Genomic DNA, 19,125 nt, shown 5'->3' with positions numbered 1-19,125 from the left:
TGAAAGTTTATAAAGCCGGTATCTTATATTTATTCAAAGAGAAGAGAAAACAGAGAAAAAAATCATTATCGGTTTTTTTTCTCGTAGAGTGCAAATTCTCTATCTTGCGTTTAACAGATCAAAAACATAATAAAGTATTAATTAAAGATTTATTTTGTCAAGTTTTATTAATTGTCGAATAATATAGAGATATTAATATCTCAAAGATACTTGTGCAAACTTGGCATTCTATATTAAACAAATTAGGTTTTCAATATAGAAAATGATAGAATCTCGTTTGTAGTTGTTTATAATGGTATTAATTTCGTTCGTAATCAAAATTAAAAAAAAAATATATATTATTAAAAAAACAATAATTTATCAAAGAGAAATTTAAACAAAATTGTTGATATATTTTGAATTAATCATTTGTAATAAATTCCTTTCACGTAAAATTGCATACAGCTTCAACTGTAAACAAAAAATACTATCATTTTCTGTACTAATTTAATTTAATTTAATTTATTAAAATTAAGGTCGCACCAAAGTTTACACAAGCCTAAAAGATTTCTAATCGCGAATACATATATATCTAATATACTCGAATCGAAGCGTGACAGTGTTATGAGAGTGCATGCTCTCTTGCGTTATGACGACGTAATGACGCGTGCGAAGCGGCTCATGGAATATCGTGACAGATTGATGTCGAATCGAATACACATCGCGAGATGAGATTCTCGATTAGTTTCGGTTTTACATAGAATTCTCTGATGAAAGGAGAATCATGCGGTCGATTCGGGTCAATAAAAACGAGACGGCAACATGTACTCTATCTTTTTTTTTTTTTATTTTAGCCCCTATCTTCTCCCCTTCCCCCCTCGGAGTTTGTGACGTAAACAACTTGGAGCATCATGAGACGCTATTGTGTGGATACGGACCCCCGGGGTATTTCGACCCAACGGTATCCACCCCAATTTGAAAACGCGATGCCTCTGCGGGGTTACGAGAGACTTTATTGTCGGGCAATTTAGCCTCCATTCAACTCGTCCTTCCGAGAGAGAACTGTCACTGGGTGTGTCCACGTGATCTCGCCGTAGGCGTATTTTATCGCGACATTAATTAGGATCAGTGTATGAAGTTGTTACGTTTACGATATTATCGCATCCGCGCGTCCTCGCGTTTTACGAGGATAATTCAAGGATAAAGTCATGTATTCGCTTTTACGTGTCCTTCTGCGTGTCATTACATTTGTCTGGTAGTAAAAATTCAAAAATATCCCATTGATATCTATCTTGTTATCTCTTGCCGCTCGAATTAATTAACGATTATTTATATCAGACGGATTCGGACACACATCTCTTCGGCATAAGGCGATCCGATCGCTCATAATCTCCTCGATCCGGATTAAGCTGTTGTACACGCGATGACATTAAGTCTCTCTCTCTCTCTCTTCTCCCCCGCAATTTTCTAAACTTTTTATTTTTTCCTCGTTTTGACAAGTAACAGATGACAAAAGCGCATGAAATCATACTGCTAATCGCACATTCACAATTATACTGCAAATCAAGCTACAAAAGTAATAAGCTTTAATTGAATGTAAATAAAAATAATTGCATATTCTCTTCTTTTAATAATAAAAAATATTTCTGAAAAAAATTTTTTTTTGCTCGTAAAGGAAATAAATGTTAAAAAAGTAACTTTCTTTTCTTTGCTTTATTCCAATATATTTTATTTTTGACATATATATCTCGCGGATTTTTGTTTGAACTTACATAATGCCGTAAATTATTTAGCATTTACTCAATCATATTCTGAAAAATCATGATCGAAAGTTATTCTGAAGAGACGGAATACGGAACGAACGAATAACCGCGGCCACTTAAAAAAGCGGCGCATTACGTCGATTGAAAAATATGCCGGAACTTTCCGGACAAGCCGACAAATGCCTCCCCCTCCCCTCCCTCTCTCTCTCAACACCACTCTCCCGACCTATCTACCCCTTTCCATCTCCATTCTAAGAATCCCGATCTATCCAAACTAACCCAGACCTAACCCAGTAACTCCAGTCGCGGTCATTGTAACCCCGAGGTAGTCTAACCGATTCCTCCCCTATCCACCCTCCGCATCGCGTCTCTTTTCGTTTCTCCTCTTCAATCCTCCCTCTTATTCCCCTTTCTCCCCCCTCCCCCCTCCCCATACCCGCCCTTTCTCCTCTTCGACCCCACACGTACAAAACATGCGGATCCGAGTGCGCGACGACGACGGGGGTTGCCGGGGTTGCGCGCAGGGGGCTTTCGTGCGCGATGCCACAGCCAACCGACGGGGGTAGCGTCTAGGGGGCTGTGTTCTCTCCCTCTCTCAGTTGGCCGCGATTCATCGCCGGGTATGTACGTCCCGGTCGTGGCCGGTTGGGTGGCACGCCAGCAGCAGCAGCAGCAGCAGCAGGTCGAGGAAGTGCGAGAGGGTGGACTCTGGGTCGCGCACCCGTCGCTTTCGTCGCGACCCTCGTTCGCCACCTTCGCTTCCTCTTCCTACTCCTCCTCTTGCCGCGTCTCGCCGCGTCGCGTACCGAGAGAGGATTAAAAGCCGCTGCGGACGATTTTATTCGCGCGCGCGGGGAGAAATTGACGCTCCCCTGCTCCATCCGCGGAAAGGCTCGGGCGCGTGCAACGCCTGGATGCGACAGCAACGCGAGTGCAACGTAGGTGACGTCCCTGTGGCAACGTGAATGCTTGCAATTATCATTTTAGAATCTTGTCATGTCACGCGCTGCCAAATTGCGTAATCGGCTGGTTGGTAAAAAAAAATTTCGACGATTAGTAAAATCGATCACATGGGCCACTTGTGTATATTCACCCCTTCGCTAGGGCAAATTTTCCGCTTTAAAATACACTTACACCACGAGATATTTCGCTTTACGCCCTTTGATGATTCTCTCCGTCATCGCGAAGGCGCGATAACATAACGTTGCGAAATTGTACGAGTAATTTCGATACGCGCGTGGGAAGAGGAGAAAATTAAAACGTCGTCTCCGGAAGCGGTAACGTCGAACACGGATGATAATTGCCGGAATTAATGCGGCGCCAGTTGCACTCTGCCGGTTTACATTCGATTTTAACGCTCTCGATTTCGTCGCTCGACAGCGTATCTCGAGTGAAACGCGTCCGCGTTCCAGAATCCTAGTGAGTCACGAGGAGAAGTAATTTCGCGCCCGATTAAAATCCTAATACGAAAGGAAGAAGAGTGTTTCGAATGTCTTGAAGAAACGCGAAATTACTCTCGGCACGCGCGACAATTAATGCTCCGAGGGAATTTCTTAGATTACACGATCCGGGAACTCGGTTAATCGGCTATTTACATTCGCGGACAGAATAGGAGGATGAGGTAAATGAAATTGCACGCGAAATTTCTATCCGGAGAAATCGGGATTAAATGACTAACAGCTGATCGATTAACCATTAAGCGAACGATTGATAGTGTTCTCTCTCTCTCTCTCTCTCTCTCTCTCTTATAAGAACGAAAATAAATAAGAAATAAGAAGTGTCGTTAAAGTTACACAAGACTAAAGAGCTACACAAATCTTGTCACAGAACGAGCAATATTAAAAACACAGTTAAAAGTAAGAATCATTTAAGAGTCATTTGTGTATTATCTTTTAAAAGCCTCGCGTCCCTTGAAAGAGATAATCACAAATAAGAATTACTGATACTAACACAAAGTGTTTTAAGCTAATATATATGCTGACATATCCCGTATACAGTAGGCCAGTATACATAGTGGTCTCTTGGAGAGAAAATTTCCTCTCTCGGCGAGCGCCTTAAAGACAGGATTTAAATTCATCGCCTATGTACATCCGGATCTTTAAATCTTCTTTCGCGTCTATTCCAGAATTAATAAATATTTTTTCTCCCATGGTATCGAAATTTTCTAGAAAATATTATTTATATATACGATTGGTGCGCGAAAGTCTTTCGATCAAATATTTATCTCGAGCCACTGAAACTTCCTGGACACCACGAATCGGTGGAGGAAGGAAAAACGGTTCATTACGTCACAATATACGGCCGTTGCCGAGTGCACTCGCGTCGCTACTTCAGGACGACTTTACACGCGAATACAATTGCACGTTACGCGAACGAAGAAACTAGCGTGATCCCGAGCCTCTCGACTCCGCGGAGGAGTCGTCCGGGAGGAGTGCGACGACGACGACATTTGATCTCCGGCCGATAATGGATGAAGATGGGCGAGCGAACGTCGTCGACGAGCGACGAGTAAGACGGCTTTGCATAATCCGCCGATCCACCTCGTCAGGAGTAGAAGCGAAGGAAGAGATGATGTCACGCGGCGGGTTTTTACGAGGACCAACCGCTGCTCCGCGAAGATAGAGAAGAAACGACGGCGGGGTAAACGTACGACAGGGAAGAAGGCGTCGTCCTATACCGAGGCCAGGATTCTCGTCGTCGTCGTCGTCGTCGGAGGGTTCTCGCGAAGAATTCCCTGAGAAGGAGATCGTTGTAGACCGGTTGTCGAAGGGACGAAGGGATCCTTGTTTTTTTTTTTCTTTCTCTCTCTCTTCCTTCAACAACATCGCGCGATGCGGAATAACCAAGGGGAGGAAGTGCATCTCCTCCTCGTCGAAAGCGGAGCAAGGTGATTAATCACCCACCATCGCGGACGCATTGACCAGTCGATGCAGCTGCTGCACCCGCGACTCGCCCGCGTAATCTTCTCGTCTCGGCCCGTCCCAAAGCCGGCTAGAACACGACCGGGAATTATTATCGCGACACGTAGGTGACATTTTATTCGCAAATAGCGACACGATGAAGCGGCATGGAGTCGCGGATCGCGGCTTAGTCGCTCGCATATCGCGTCGATCTCGAGGAAATACCGTGACTAAACGATATCGAGATATGATTAATGGTTCTTTGCCCGATGCATACGACGATATCAGATGTTACAGTGTGTGTGTCGGGCTTTAAGACGCGAGTCGAAGGCAACGCGCTGACTCGCCGCGCCGATGAAATCGATTTCGCGCGTACGTTGCAGTTTCTCTTAGACCGAAGAATATTATTTACTCTGCTAAATTAAAAAAAGAAAGATTTATAAAAGACTAATAGAGAAAAATATCAAACAACTATTAATCTATTATATGAACTTATAATATTGAACAACTTGGAACTTTCAATATAATTCTATTTAAAAAATAAATTAATTAATTAGATAAAAATCAATGTATTAAAAATTATTAGGGAATTTTTTTTTACTTGCAAGAAGATTAATAAACATCGGCACGATTTATTTTCAATAGAGAAACAGGGTCGTTTAAATGACCAGGACGATCGCGGAGCTTAATGTTACTTCGAAAGGAAGAGCGTGTTGCACATGCAGTGTTGCACATTGGTCCGATAACAGCTGCATCATGGACGCGTCGCGTCGCGTCAGCAAAAATTCACTGGAGCAAGGGGTTTACTTATTGTGCATTGACGCGACCTTTTCCCCGCCGTTTTATATCCCGACCGCGTAAGCCCCCGGCGATGATCGGGGTTTATCATACAATTTAATAGCGTTCTGGAAGGTTATTGGTCCGTACAAAACTTGGAGCATTATGAGGGTAGTCGTGTTGAGATAGAAGCCCTCGTGCTCTCTCTCTCTCTCTCTCTCTCTCTCTTTCTCTCCATCTTTCTTCCCCTATAGACCCTTTCATTTTACGTTCCGCGATCGATCGAACAATTTAATCTGCAGAGAGAGCAGCAACCTCTCTCTCTCTCTCTCCCCCTTCCTCTCTCTCTCTCTCTCTCTCTCTCTCTCTCTCTCTCTTTCTGTTCTCTTTGTTTTTCTCGTTCTCTCTCTCTATCTGTTATCAATAGCGACCGCTGATTTTCCGCTCCTGAAACATCGGCTGACGAAACTTGCTCATAATGATCACTAAGTTATTTCATTATTCGTCATTATTCGTTTATTTTTGAATATGTATATATATATATATATATATATATATATATATATATATATATCTTATAACTTTAAAACAACTTAATTACAATCTCGAATATAAGCAGAGAAATAGCTTTCTGCGATGGAATATTGAACTTTTTGAAATTTAAATATTATTCCAAACTTTGTAAAATTCCGTCGTTTAATTTACATAATAATCCATAAAATTAAAATTCCAACTTTTAGAGAATAATAATATATGTATTACAGTTTAAGATAAATTGAAAGAAAAAAGATAAGATTATACGACGGCCATGGTCAAATTGAATCTAATATCGAATCCAGTATCGATTAAAGCAAGTATCGGATATTGGTTTTCACGGGATGAAATATGAAATTTCGTATCGGTTTCATGGGGTTCGTTGCGGGCGAAACATTGCGTCCTGACAATTGTATCGTAATTATTTTTCGTAGATTTTTAACTTTAGCGGGATACTGGCCTTCTCGATGCGTCCTAATTCCCACGCGCGATAATTTAAATTAATCGTCGCTGCAGCGAGACAACTGATTTAATGCGTAGCTTAATCCGGCCTCTGACACGTTCGCGCGCGATGAGTTACGGTAATTCGCGCGCAAGACAGGATCCATTTACAATGGAGACATTTACAGGGTAGACGTACATGTGCGTGATTGCGCGTAGGCGTTTTAATATACATCTGCTTTTGTCCCGCGCACCATCGTCACGTGTGTTAAATGATTTTCCCTTATCAAAAATCGCAATTTTATTTAGTTCCGTCTATATTTAGGTAAATCATAATAATTAGACACTAAAAACAGTCGCATTAATACGTGTCCACATATCGTTAATTCATTTGTCGATCAATATTAATCAAGTGATATAGAAATTATTGCTCTCGATGTAAATTTTTTTCTCAGACCAGGCGAGTCAAATTCACTCAATTTAATCTATTAATATTGAGCAATGATGAATAAGATTCAATTGTATAAATGTATTTACATATGTACATGCTTCGATAAGTTGAATAATTTCATGAAATTATAATTCGGTTCGCGCGACTATAAGCCGATACGCGATTAGTTTTTTTTATGCATAGACAAATCTCGGATTTTTACGTGAGAAAACTATGGTGGCTCCGTAATATTTTTCTTAAAGAAAATTCGTTATTAAAATTTGGAGACACGTTTCAGACCACCCATGAGAGAGAGATAATTCGAACACGCGAACGTGCGGTGCGTTCGTAAATCGTGGAGTGTGGCGTGGATGGATGAAGAGTAAACGAAAGACTCGCGTGTGTGTGTGCGCGCGTGTGTGTGTGTGTGTGTGTGTGTGTGTAAGCGTGCGCGCGAGCGATAAATTTCCGATTCACGATGCTGCAGACTTTGCTTGTACAACGGGGCGTATACCTCTGCCGAAGTACTTTCCACTTTCCTCGCCGAGCTTATGGAAAAAGTTTAGTTTCCGTACCGGTAGTCGTCGTTTTGATTTCTCTCCTGTGCAGCGATGAGAGAAGGAAACGACGATGCGATTCCAACAAATACCGATTGAAGTGACAAGCTAATTTCCCGGAAAGAACGCTCGTTTCAATTGATAGTGACTTGTGACAAGCGAGATTTGTGACAGCCGCTAATTAAAGCTAATTATGATATTCCTTAGTGAGAATAAGACGAAGCAATTAGTAAATACTGATATTAATCACAAATGAAAGATTTGACGCGACAAAGATATTTGACACTAATAGAGTAAACTGGCCATAGTTTGTTAAAATGCAAAAAACATACTTTTATTTTTGTTATTTTTAATAGTGTTTGGCATATTATCTTCACTGAAGCTTAAATTACGTAATATTATCGAACTTAAAAGGAAAATATTTAATAGAAATTTTATATTATCAAAATAGTACAACATAAGCATTGGCCATCTTATCCAACTTTTAAGGAAAAGATGACCATAATATTTATAAAAAAATAGTGAAAATAAAAATTTACATATCTTTATAATCATCTTATCCAACTTTTAAGGAAAAGATGACCATAATATTTATAAAAAAAATAGTGAAAACGAAAATAAAAATTTATATATCTTTATAATATGTCTAACGTCGATTACGATAGCTTAACTGTCATTTATTCGACGTTATAACAGTTTTAGTGGACAAATAAAAAACTTTGCAGGTAGAGTCAAAAGTAAAAATATGATATAAGATTCACAATATTGTTATTTCGAATAATGTATGCGCGTAAACTACTGTAAATATCGATTATCTTTGATAATGACTAAAAAAGCGATTATTGAAAAAATTACAGCCTATGGCCATCTTTTCCGTATGGCCTCATACCCTAGTTTACCCTATTTGTAATGTGATTTTTTTTTTTTTTTTTTTTTTTTAGTAAAAGAAAAATTGCAAATTTGAAAAAGCAAAAAGGAAGAAACAAAAATTCCACTTTTAATCGGGCTTTCGCTCGCAGTCGCGATGATGCGTCGATGAATGTGCGACATCAATAAACTCTTAATTAAAGACCATTCACACAGATACGGATTCGACTAGGTTTAACGATACACATATTTATTTACATGCGTCGATCTTTGCGTTCGTCGCGAAAAAAAACTCGCGCACCGCATGGTGCAATAGGTTTCCGATTGAGTGTAATTGAATGCGACGTCGAGTAGTAACGTTTCCCGATATTAAACAAACACGCTAACGAATATCATTCACGGTTATTACATTGACGTCAAATACAATTGAGGCGACGTCTCGCGCATCGAAATGCCGTTACGATTCGCGAATATGAGTGCAACAGTATCGCGCGCGATCACCCGGAAAATATACGTGTACTCTCGGCGCATTATAATAAGTTACGTGATTATATATTATAAGAATATGAAATGAGCAATTATAGATCGGGAGAAAATTTAGACACAAAACGATCGTGTCAGATTCTCAGATCGTCGAGCATCACGATGTTCTCGCGCTTTCGCAATTTGCGTATTTTATTTTAGCCAGCCGCGCAACTTTTTCCATGAATTTTTTACCAAGATCAATCGCGAAGACCAGCCGGTAATTTATCCCTGTCCAGGTTGTCATTTAATTCTGATCGATTGCCAAGTCACGCGGAAAGCGTCCACTTTCATTCGCATAGATCCTTCCATCGGCGTTTCTGATTGCGATTTGTACCTTTCGCGCGACGCGAATGAAAAGGTCTGCGATCGCGAGAAACGCGGGATCAAAATCTTCTCAACCAGCTATATAGCCTGCCAGCCACGTCTCATCATTTATTCTCGCGCGAACGAGAAGGAGGCACTTTGTGTAGAGGAACCTGCCATCGAGCATAAAGAAAGAGTAAGGGATTCCTATCTCTTCTCTCTCCGACTTCCCTTTTTTATATCCACTCGGCCGCGTCACAAATCCCACAAACGAGCCGGGACATATTACTCCCGTCTGTTTCTCGTTCATTCGCTCCCCTTTTTTTTTCCTTCTTACGCGTCTTTCATTTTTCTTCCTCCTAATTGCTGCAACGCGAGATTATTTATCGCCGAGCCGAAATAAATATATACAATTGAACAGAATTGAACGATAATTGTAATGTATACAACAACGATAAATCTCTAATAATTTACAATAGTTGAAAAATATTTTTTTATAATAAAACAATCATTTACATTTTTGAATAATAATGTACGAGTTACGTCAGAAATAGTACAATTCGTACATGCTAAATTTGCGCGAATTAAAAAAAAAAAAGAATAGTATATCACATATTTAGAGAAGTATCGAGTCATAGAAAGAAAAAGAGTGAGAGAGAGAGAGAGAGAGAGAGAGAAACATGTGATGTACGTTTTTTACATTAACGACCAACGGGATTTCGCCGCGAGCATTGCGAAAAATACAACGTTTCTGTTGGCGTCACGTGTTCGACGTAACTGATGTCAGATCGATCGATCGGATGCTAGTCGCGTTAGATAGACACGCTGCACCGATTACGCTCCATGGTGGATCGGAAATAAATCGTTCGCGATAAAATTGACCGATCTCCGTTTATTCGCGCGGAACAATGTACACTTGAAAATGTGATTCAGCGCGAGAATAAACAATGCATAACCAATATGTCATGTTGTTGTTCGCAACAGCTGATCGTTGCGACGGATAAGCTATGCCTGTCAAACTTTAAATCGTTACGAGCACTCTATATTATGTAACATTGATTAACGAGCAGAATTATTATTATTCGCAATTATTGCGACGCGAGAGACGCGCAAAGATTTTTCCAAGAGGAGCGTGAAAGTTCGAAACGCGCGTACAATCAACCGTCGTCAAATCTGAAAGGGTTTAAATTCTGCATTCTCGACCAGACAAATTCGATAGGATAGAATCGATCCTTTGACTATCGATCAATGTCTACATCTGTGACCTAGAGTTCGCATCGCGTTTTTTTAATTTAATAAGATCGAGAGAGACGGCGGGGGGTGGGGGTGGAGGAGGGGAATCTCGTCGAACGTTTTGAACGACGATCGGAAATAGCTGTCGTGAATCAAATCGCCGGTTAATTCGACGGTAATTACGGGTAAATTCAATCCGCGTATTAATAGCCGTGCCGCGCCGATGCGTCGCGTAAGTTATCGGCCGGCTGCTGCCAGGAACAGGGCTGGACTTGGTGACCCGATATCACGTCGTCCGTGCGCGATATTGGCAGCACATCCGCACTTCGGAGTCTCAGAACGGGAGGAACAATAGCCGCGAGCGATGAGAGTCGCGCTATCTGTGACGTTGCCGATCCCTCTGATCGGCGATATTTCATCGTTGGCGAAAAATATTCCTCTTGAAAACTATCTCCAAGAATCGTAGGGCGCAATTATTTATTTCGCAAACAATTTTCGATAAGATAGAGCGCGTGCGACAATAATATTCTTTTGTACATATGTCAAAAATATATGTCAAAAATAGTTTTTTTTTTTTTTTTTTTTTATTAACAAAACATGGGATCACGTGAAGAAATATTTCGAGAGATCGTGTCACGCTTTGCGTGCATCGCGAATGTCAGATTTTTTTTTTTTTTTACATCTTTGAACGCGCACTCTTTACTGCGTCCAATTTTATTTCCACTTCGTTACGAACAGCACGAATAATAACAGCCGGACACGATGCATTCCTCCAATGTGCGCGCCCGGAGGAGCGTTGAATTTTTGCATCGTACCAAGTGACGTTGCATCGTCGGCATCGCTAATGGACTGCGACGTTTTTACAAGCGGAGCTAAAAGCTCCGGTCCATAACGGTGACGTTTTGAACGCATACTATTTATACTTATGCACTATATCAGCCAACCTGATACGATAAGATATGTAAACAGGCGAATGAGATGTTAAAAAATGTCGAATCACAATTATATCAAAGCGTATCGATAAGGAGCGATACGATAGAAAATTCATAAAGTATTAAAAGAAATTTTTATTTTTCAAAATTTTATTTTTTTACGTTATATTGTATTTTATTTAAAAAAAGGATGCCACATAATAAATTAATAATTGAAAGTGGTCTATAAAATTTAATACAACACAATCAGATTATAAAAAAGAAGACAATTTGACTTTCGTATATTTTTACCAGAAACTTCCACATATTTGACACACCTCAGTAGTCGACCGAGTGTTTTCTCTCTCTATCCGGATATAATATATTTGCGAAAGAGATATTTTTCTCGAAATATAATTTAAAAAATGTAAATTAAACTGTGCACGATTCACTCGCTAAAAAATATTACGAGCAATAACAATTTTAAAATCCTGCCACCCGAGGAAGATTTTAACGTTTTTATTGCTCGTAATATTTTTCAGCGAATGAATCGCGTAAAATTTAACTCGGCTTGAAGAAATCATCCGGAGAATGAATAAACGCAGCTAAAACAATCCGTGTATTTTTTTCCTTTTTGTAGAGAAAAAGAAGAAACGCGCGTTTCCTCTCTTCGCGCGAGACTCCATGCCGACTTCGAGATGTCTAAGATGTAATATCCTTCGACGTAAATCCCCTTTTCGCAAAGACGGTCTTTCGGAAATAAAATTTGCCTGACGTAGGTGGTGCGAGTGAGCCGAGAGAAAGAACGAGACAGCTGGAAAACGTACGACCCACAGACGCGTAGGAAACAATCGCGTGCGCGCGAGAGCAAAAGCGACAATAATGACAACGTTAGAGATAAGTGACGGAACCCCGACAATAAATATGTAAGACTGATATCGTCCCGTGGAAATGAAAAGGATAACACTGCCCATGTAGGAAGAAGACAGTCAAGTAACGACTGCGCGCACGATTTATTCCCCTCTTGCCACCCCCCCCCCTCCCTCTCCAACCCCTCCGTCGCCCCGAGTGAACGAAACGTGGGGCACGTTTAGCGCGGCGAGAAACTTCACGGCAATAATACTACGTCTTTATATCTTCTCGCGAAGAGAGCATTTCGAAGATATCACGATTGCGAGTATCGACTGACGACTGACTTAGCTTGGAACGAAGAGAGGAAGAAACATGAAAATTGCGAGCATCTCCGAGACGTGCACGAGTTCCTAGACGAGAGGAAAGAAAATAGCCGGAGAAGAAACGTAAAGAGATGTCACTGAATCATAGATATTACGTAAGTAATAATCGGACTTGTTTTCGAATGCGAGAGGGAAAATGAATCGTAAAGATAAGACACGAGTTTTATGCTTAAATTATTACGAGATAATGCGACTTATATATTTATCCGGTCTTTAAATTAAGAATAATTTTGTCGGATGAGAGATATTTCTGCGGCTTTTAAATTCATTAAACATTTTCATTTGAAAGATGATTCGGGTTTTTTTTTTTTTTTTTTTTTTTTATAAGGCACGTATAGACGCGCCCTGATATTCGCATTGTTGTATTCATCCTGACGCAGGCAAAAGTTTTTAGTTACGAGAGCTGCTGAAGAAGCACTCGTCGCTATCAACTTTAAAGTCGGTTAGTGGGTTGGACGAGCGCGCGTCGAAAGTGAGATAAATATTAAAGGAGAATTTAACAGAGACGCACAATTGCAAGTTCAGCCGCAACAATAGCCATGATATGATGGCGAACAATATTATCAACCGAAATTTCCGAAAAGTTTCGTATAGTTACCCAAATAACTTACGCATTTTTTTTTTTACGAATGTGCAGTAATATCGTGAAAATATAAACACTGTGATATATTAATATTTTAGGATTATCATAGTAATTAATATAAATAATATTTAAATTAATTTCAAAATAAAAGAGGGAGAGAGAGAGAGAGAGAGAGCGTTCCCTTTCTCTTTCTCTCTGTCGAACAAATTACACTGCTCCAGTTGATAAAGTATGTCGAGATTACTACGACAATGCGACGTACTTGACGACAAATTCGAATCTCCCCTGCAGTACGGTTATTGTTCGCAATGGCCGTAGCAAGAACATAATAGATAAGCGTGGACCTCTCGCCGGACGGCGGCAACGTTGCTGCCAGATATCGACCGCTACCGTTTCCCATCCCTGCCGTGCATCTCCCGCAGGGAGAGCGGCACATCCGACCGAAAATTAAAACTATCCTATTTAAACTTCTTCACCCATGCTGAGGAAAAAACATCCTCGGCACGCTAGTGCTTCATCTCGGATAATTTTGAATAATGAAAAACTTTGTTTCGCGAAGCTTTATTCTAAGCACACGAGAAAATTTCTCACAAAGTTTTGAGTTTTATACACGAATGTACCCGTACGTAAGTATTGTATACAGAAAAAAAGAATATTCTTATTTTGACAATATCTTTAGTTGTTATTTAAGAATAATTTTCTTGAATGGAGAGGAAAAAATGTTGGATAGAAAATAACACATGTTCTAATCGAAGATTATAATTTTCTTCAAGTTAAAATAATTATTTTATTCTTGAAATGACAATCGTAGTATTGAAATAAGAGTGTAATATTGTTAAAATTTAACATTTTTAAATTCTTCCAACAAAATTATAAATTATTGCGTATATATGAAACAATGAACGCGTTCGTATGAGTATATAAGTTTTGATTTGACACTTATATTTTTTCTGTGTATACAGTATACAGTGCACAGTTTGCTTGAGTCAGCAGTGTTGGCCATCGAGAGGGGCATGGGGATTATTTATGCACACATATATCTTGTATATTGATTCTCGCGACATACATTATTGTCATTACCCCGTCGTGTTTGACAGGAGGACATAGTATTTAAGAGCGACTGGGACATCGACGCGGGCGGACGTATAAAATATGCGCGGTAAAAGTGTCGCTGACACGTCGGAAAAATCGCTACTGCAGCTGAAGGAATAAATTATCGATATATCGGCTTTCTCCTCTGCCATTTTTACAAGTCGTCGCTAGTTCGTGCCAAGTAAAAGAGGAATCGCGCCGAATTTTCCTGAAAAATAGAAACGCGTCGAATTTCGATCCCGAACTTATATCGGCTCCTCATATCTAGCTCGTTGATTGGGAATCGTTGCCACACGTTAAGTTCAATTAGAGGAGCGATTAAGTATACGATCGATCATATGAAGAATTTTTTGCAAGAGAGAGAATTTTAGAAACAATTAGCGAAATATTTTCTTTAAAGTATGTCGTAATCCCTACTTCTCGTCCTGGAAAACGACGATAATATTGTAGTAAAAAACAATATAATATCGAAAATATAATTTAAGAATAAATGATTAAAAAGTGCAAATAAAATAGAATCAACAGGAACAATATATTCGGGTGAGAAATATCAGGGTAGAGATCAGAATGTTATATATCTCTGTTTAAACTTTGTTTTGCCATTAGCAGTCGGTCTACTAGAGACGAATAGCAGCGGTAATAAGTCCAAGACTTGTAAGACGCGCGGTGTTCCGCGAATTTTGCAGCAAAGAAGATCAAAGTCTTTATTGTTCGTCGGCAAGAATACTTAGCACTTTAACACGAACAAAGGCTTCGGACATCAAAGACCTTGTTGGGGGTTAATGAGAAATTATTTGTACATAGCTTGTACAGACCGTTTCAGAAATCGTACATCTTCTTTAAATCACAGACATTGAAAAAGCATTAAACTAATGATTTTTTTTTTTTTAATTAAAAATTAATATCAAGAAGTTTTTCACTTATGAGCGATTGAAAATTAAACTCAATTTTACCGATTAAAATTCCAGAGAAACGTATTAATTCTCTGCACGCAAGTATTGTATTGTCTCACAAGAAGAACAATGCAGCAACATATATTTCGATTGCAAGTAAATGACAAATTAAGTCTCGCGTGGGTGATCGACCGTCCGAAATTCAGGTGATCGGTGCCGAATAATGCAGATTCGCAGCATGTTTATTCATAGACGGTCGTTCGGGCACCACGTGCGTCGCAGACGTTACACGCACGTGCGATCGTCTTGTACGCGCGCCGAATCTGCACCACCGATCGCGCTGCATTGTTCTTTTATTCCGTTAGACGAGACGCTTTAAAGACGTCTGAATCATCTCATCTATTCGTAGAGACGAGGCTGTGTGAAGGCTGAAACGTCAGAAACAGCAGGACACATCTTAATACGTTTTGGAATAAATCTCAGATTGAAATGAGAAGAAAAAGTGTATAATTTGCAATATAACATGTTAAGTGTGTTACTATTATTTTCGCTGGTAAATATCTCGCTTTATTTCAAATGATCGCGATTCATAAATATAGCTACGAAGAGAGTGCGTCATTTACGACGCCAAGTGTCGAGACGCGCGTCAAGATCGTGGACAAAATTGCCGCTGTCTTCTTCTTCTGTCATCGCGTTTGTTGCGAAAGTCCGTCCTGTCTGTCTGTCTGCGTTTAACTCTTCTCGATTTTCTCGTCCGCCAGCTGATTGACGCGTGCATCGCACCGGCAGCGACCACTTTTCCCGTCAGCGACTTTTCGAAATGGCATAACAACCAACGTGCTCCATGTAAATATAGATTTGCAAATTGATTCACACGCGCGCATGTAGATTATTAACCTATTTTCTTTCACGCACGCCTCCGCGATGTGTCGTTGCTTACTTTCACGATCAAAAGTGATTTGGAAAAGAGAGTGTTTACTTAATTCTTGTAAAAAAAATCTTGGAAATATCCCAGAAAGATATTTTTCAAAGCTAGATAAGATTAAAACATTTTTAAAATAAGTTTTCTTTCGTGTACGTTTTTTTAATGCTTTTAAATCATACGAAGGAAAAATAACAAGTCACTTATATAAATTTAAAATGTTCCATTTGAAAATATACTAAGAAAGCTGAATAGTTTTTGTAAGAGAAGCATTTCTTATTTTACAACAGTTTTTCATTTCTTTTCGTTAAAAATTGCAATAAAGAGAGACGACGTATATTTATAATATATTTTAAATATATATAATTCACAATTTGCCCAATATACGATCTTGTTTATAAGAACAAACGCAAATAAAATTCCTTACCAAATAAAGAATTTAAAAAAAAAAATCCTAAATTCCAATTTCCTGAGAATTCCAGCTTTTTCCAGGGAATAGGCATTGTGTACGAATTTCGGAAAAACAGTCAAGTATTCGGTTCATGAATTTTCCACAAAGTATAAATTTTCCTCTGACAAAATATATTCACGTTTTTATCGTAAAGTAGTAAAGTATATACTGTATACACAATATTCGTCGAGCTTACCGTGCGCGAACATAATGCCATTTTGAATAGCTAAAGTCACGGATGAAAAATGAAGGATAAAAATTATCGCGACCAACAATCACGAAGCAACATTGCATTTAATAACATTTTCCCCAAGATAATCGAGTTTTCGGCGATATGCATACGTTCTCGCGCAATTCTGTCGGTAGCGATCGATCAGATTCGAGGGAGCCGATCGCTACCGTTTACGTGACCTCGAAGGGTATTATGGTCGAGTGGTTGAGTTCTAATAGGATTAAACGCCATCACAATAGGGTCGAATTATCAATTTCGCTATGGATATAGCCGGGCGGGAGCCCGAGATTCGCGAGAGGAAGTCGGTCAGAAATTCACCGCGTGAATTTATCGAGCTTTCCGATCGCGAAACTTACAACCATCTCGCCAGCAACGATCGGCGGCGTTAACTTTGCGCGAGCAAACTTTCGTCGTTACTATCAACGTGACCGCCGTCATGACGACGTACGGTGTCAACGTAATGAACGTTACATGCCGGAACGCAGGATACAGTACGACGCTAATGGAATGTTCAGATAACATGCACGGAGAGATTACTGTGTATGTATTTACGTACTTTGTGTGAGTCAATGATGTGTCATTCCTTTACGCCGTCCGATATCAGACTGATCGGTTTGGGAGTCGGGAGTTGATGGTATTTCATATTCTGTTATAATATATACAATTCGTCGACACGTCAAGGATATCGAGCCTCCTTGTAAACATTCATCACTGAAGGTTGATCAAAATATCGTAACATATTTTCATTGTCGTTCTCGTTCTTTATTTGAAAATATTGCGATTGTTGAAACGACAAATACTTTTGCTTCATCTACGAAAGAGTCAAGTGAGCCGGTGTGTAACAAATATTTTAAAAGCTCAATCTTCTAGTAATATAAAAAACTTGATAATTTTTAGAAATGTTTTAAGAATACTAAAAAACATAATTTTTGATATTTTTGATATTTTACATATATGTTTTTATTAATATTTAAATTTAGTGTATCAATATTTTTAAATCTTGAATAGTTAACTTTTTTTTTTATTATTCAATAAGAGCCTTGCGCCTAACGTGTTCAAAAACGATACTTACTAAAAAATTAATATTTAATATTTTTCTAATTTTTAAGAAATAAGAAATTTAGCAAAATTGAAATATTTAATTTTAAAATAACATTAATTTGTTATTTTTCCATTTTTTTCTAATAAAATTAGCTTTAGTAGAAAGAATTTTTTCATTTCAAACAATTACACGCAGAGCAGCAAGCAGCATATCATACCATCGTTTTTTAAACAGAGTATTGAACAAAAAACCTTATATTATATTGAACAAAAAAAGCTAAAAATTCAAAATTTGAAAATCCTGACGTATTGTTAAATATCAATATGTTCAAACATCAATCAAAGCATATCTAAAATGCTAAAGAAATTAATTTCTATCAGTTTCTATAATCTTTAAAAAAAATTCCTAAAAATCATCAATTTTTCATACTACTAAAGTAGACTGAGCTCTTAATTTATATGAGCATTGAAAACGAGCCATGTCAATCCTGTTATCGTAATGAACTCTTGACGAAAACGCGGGATTTAATAGAGTAGGGAGCTAATGCAACGGTTCTGATAATACGGTCGGGAAATTTTGTTTGGGTCAACAACGCGTTACGCTGTATTTACGCAGCTAGCATAATGGCTATTAGTTCGATCAAGTTGCAGCGATCGATCGACCGCGATGGAAATAGGATATTTAATATTATGTCGTAATAATCTCGCTGCAGTGTAAAACATACACCATTATCCGATTTTTAAAATCATTATCCTCTAAACGAATTTTCGGGAAACGATGCTGCTTTATTTAAATTCGTCGAAAAATTCGTGTCATTAAAACGATGCGATAATGAGATTTTTATAATAAATTAGAGTAAATCGGTAATTTTGAAGATAATCTCTGTACAGCGTAAAAAAAAATTATCTCGTTACGTATAAAAGAAAAAAAAAAACATATATACGTATCCCATGAAAATTGAATTTTGCGTAGAGCTGCGGTGGATACGGTGCGATGTCGCGTTTCGGTGAGAGGGTGGTAGCAGTGCAGAAAGGAGGCCGGGAGAAGGGTGTGGGCCGTACTGCCAAAACCCGCGACCTAGATACCGATCGACCCACCGACACACATTAGAGGAACCAAGAGAGGGAAACTGAGGGATCGAGGGAGGAAGAGAGAGAGAGAGAGAGAGAGAGAGAGAGAGAGAGAGAGAGAGAGAGAGAGAAAGGGAGAGAGATGATAGCGACGCAGGAAACGAAGATCGACGGAGATAGAATAAAAGAAGAGAGAGAGAGAGAGAGAGAGACAAATCGGATGCAGGAATGCGACAAAGAGGCAAAGGAGAAAAGAAAGACGGCAAAATCGAAAACCTAAGGGAGAGAAAATTCATTTCTATGTATGCGTAGCACGTGTTCGAACGCATCTCTTTAAAACCAATCTCTTCTTTCTCTTTCTCTCTCTCTCTCTCTCTCTTTCTCT

The 19,125-nt window shown here is 39.1% G+C and overlaps 2 protein-coding genes across 3 annotated transcripts in view; one reads left to right on the top strand and one right to left on the bottom strand.

Annotated features, from left to right (window-relative positions):
* Positions 1 to 19,125, bottom strand: part of LOC140664803 (mediator of RNA polymerase II transcription subunit 20-like) — an 83,887-nt gene that overhangs the window by 10,460 nt on the left and 54,302 nt on the right. The gene's annotated exons all lie outside the window — the stretch shown is intronic.
* The window catches only part of LOC140664796 (facilitated trehalose transporter Tret1), a 63,786-nt gene continuing 47,051 nt past the window's right edge, over positions 2,391 to 19,125 (top strand). The window contains exons 1-3 of one of the 2 annotated variants that reach the window (XM_072890274.1): positions 2,391 to 2,680; positions 3,911 to 4,766; positions 12,000 to 12,550. In XM_072890274.1, coding sequence (XP_072746375.1) covers positions 12,527 to 12,550 — 24 coding nt within the window. In that variant the 5' untranslated portion in view covers positions 2,391 to 2,680; positions 3,911 to 4,766; positions 12,000 to 12,526. Of the gene's footprint in view, positions 2,681 to 3,867; positions 4,767 to 11,999; positions 12,551 to 19,125 lie in introns of both variants that reach the window. The other variant, XM_072890273.1, reaches the window with a different exon arrangement.

Source organism: Anoplolepis gracilipes, chromosome 4 (genome assembly GCF_047496725.1).
Source record: "Anoplolepis gracilipes chromosome 4, ASM4749672v1, whole genome shotgun sequence".
Taxonomy (NCBI): Eukaryota; Metazoa; Arthropoda; class Insecta; order Hymenoptera; family Formicidae; genus Anoplolepis; species Anoplolepis gracilipes.
The sequence above is the reverse complement of the archived record's forward strand: the minus strand, read 5'-3'. Positions and strand labels throughout refer to the sequence as shown.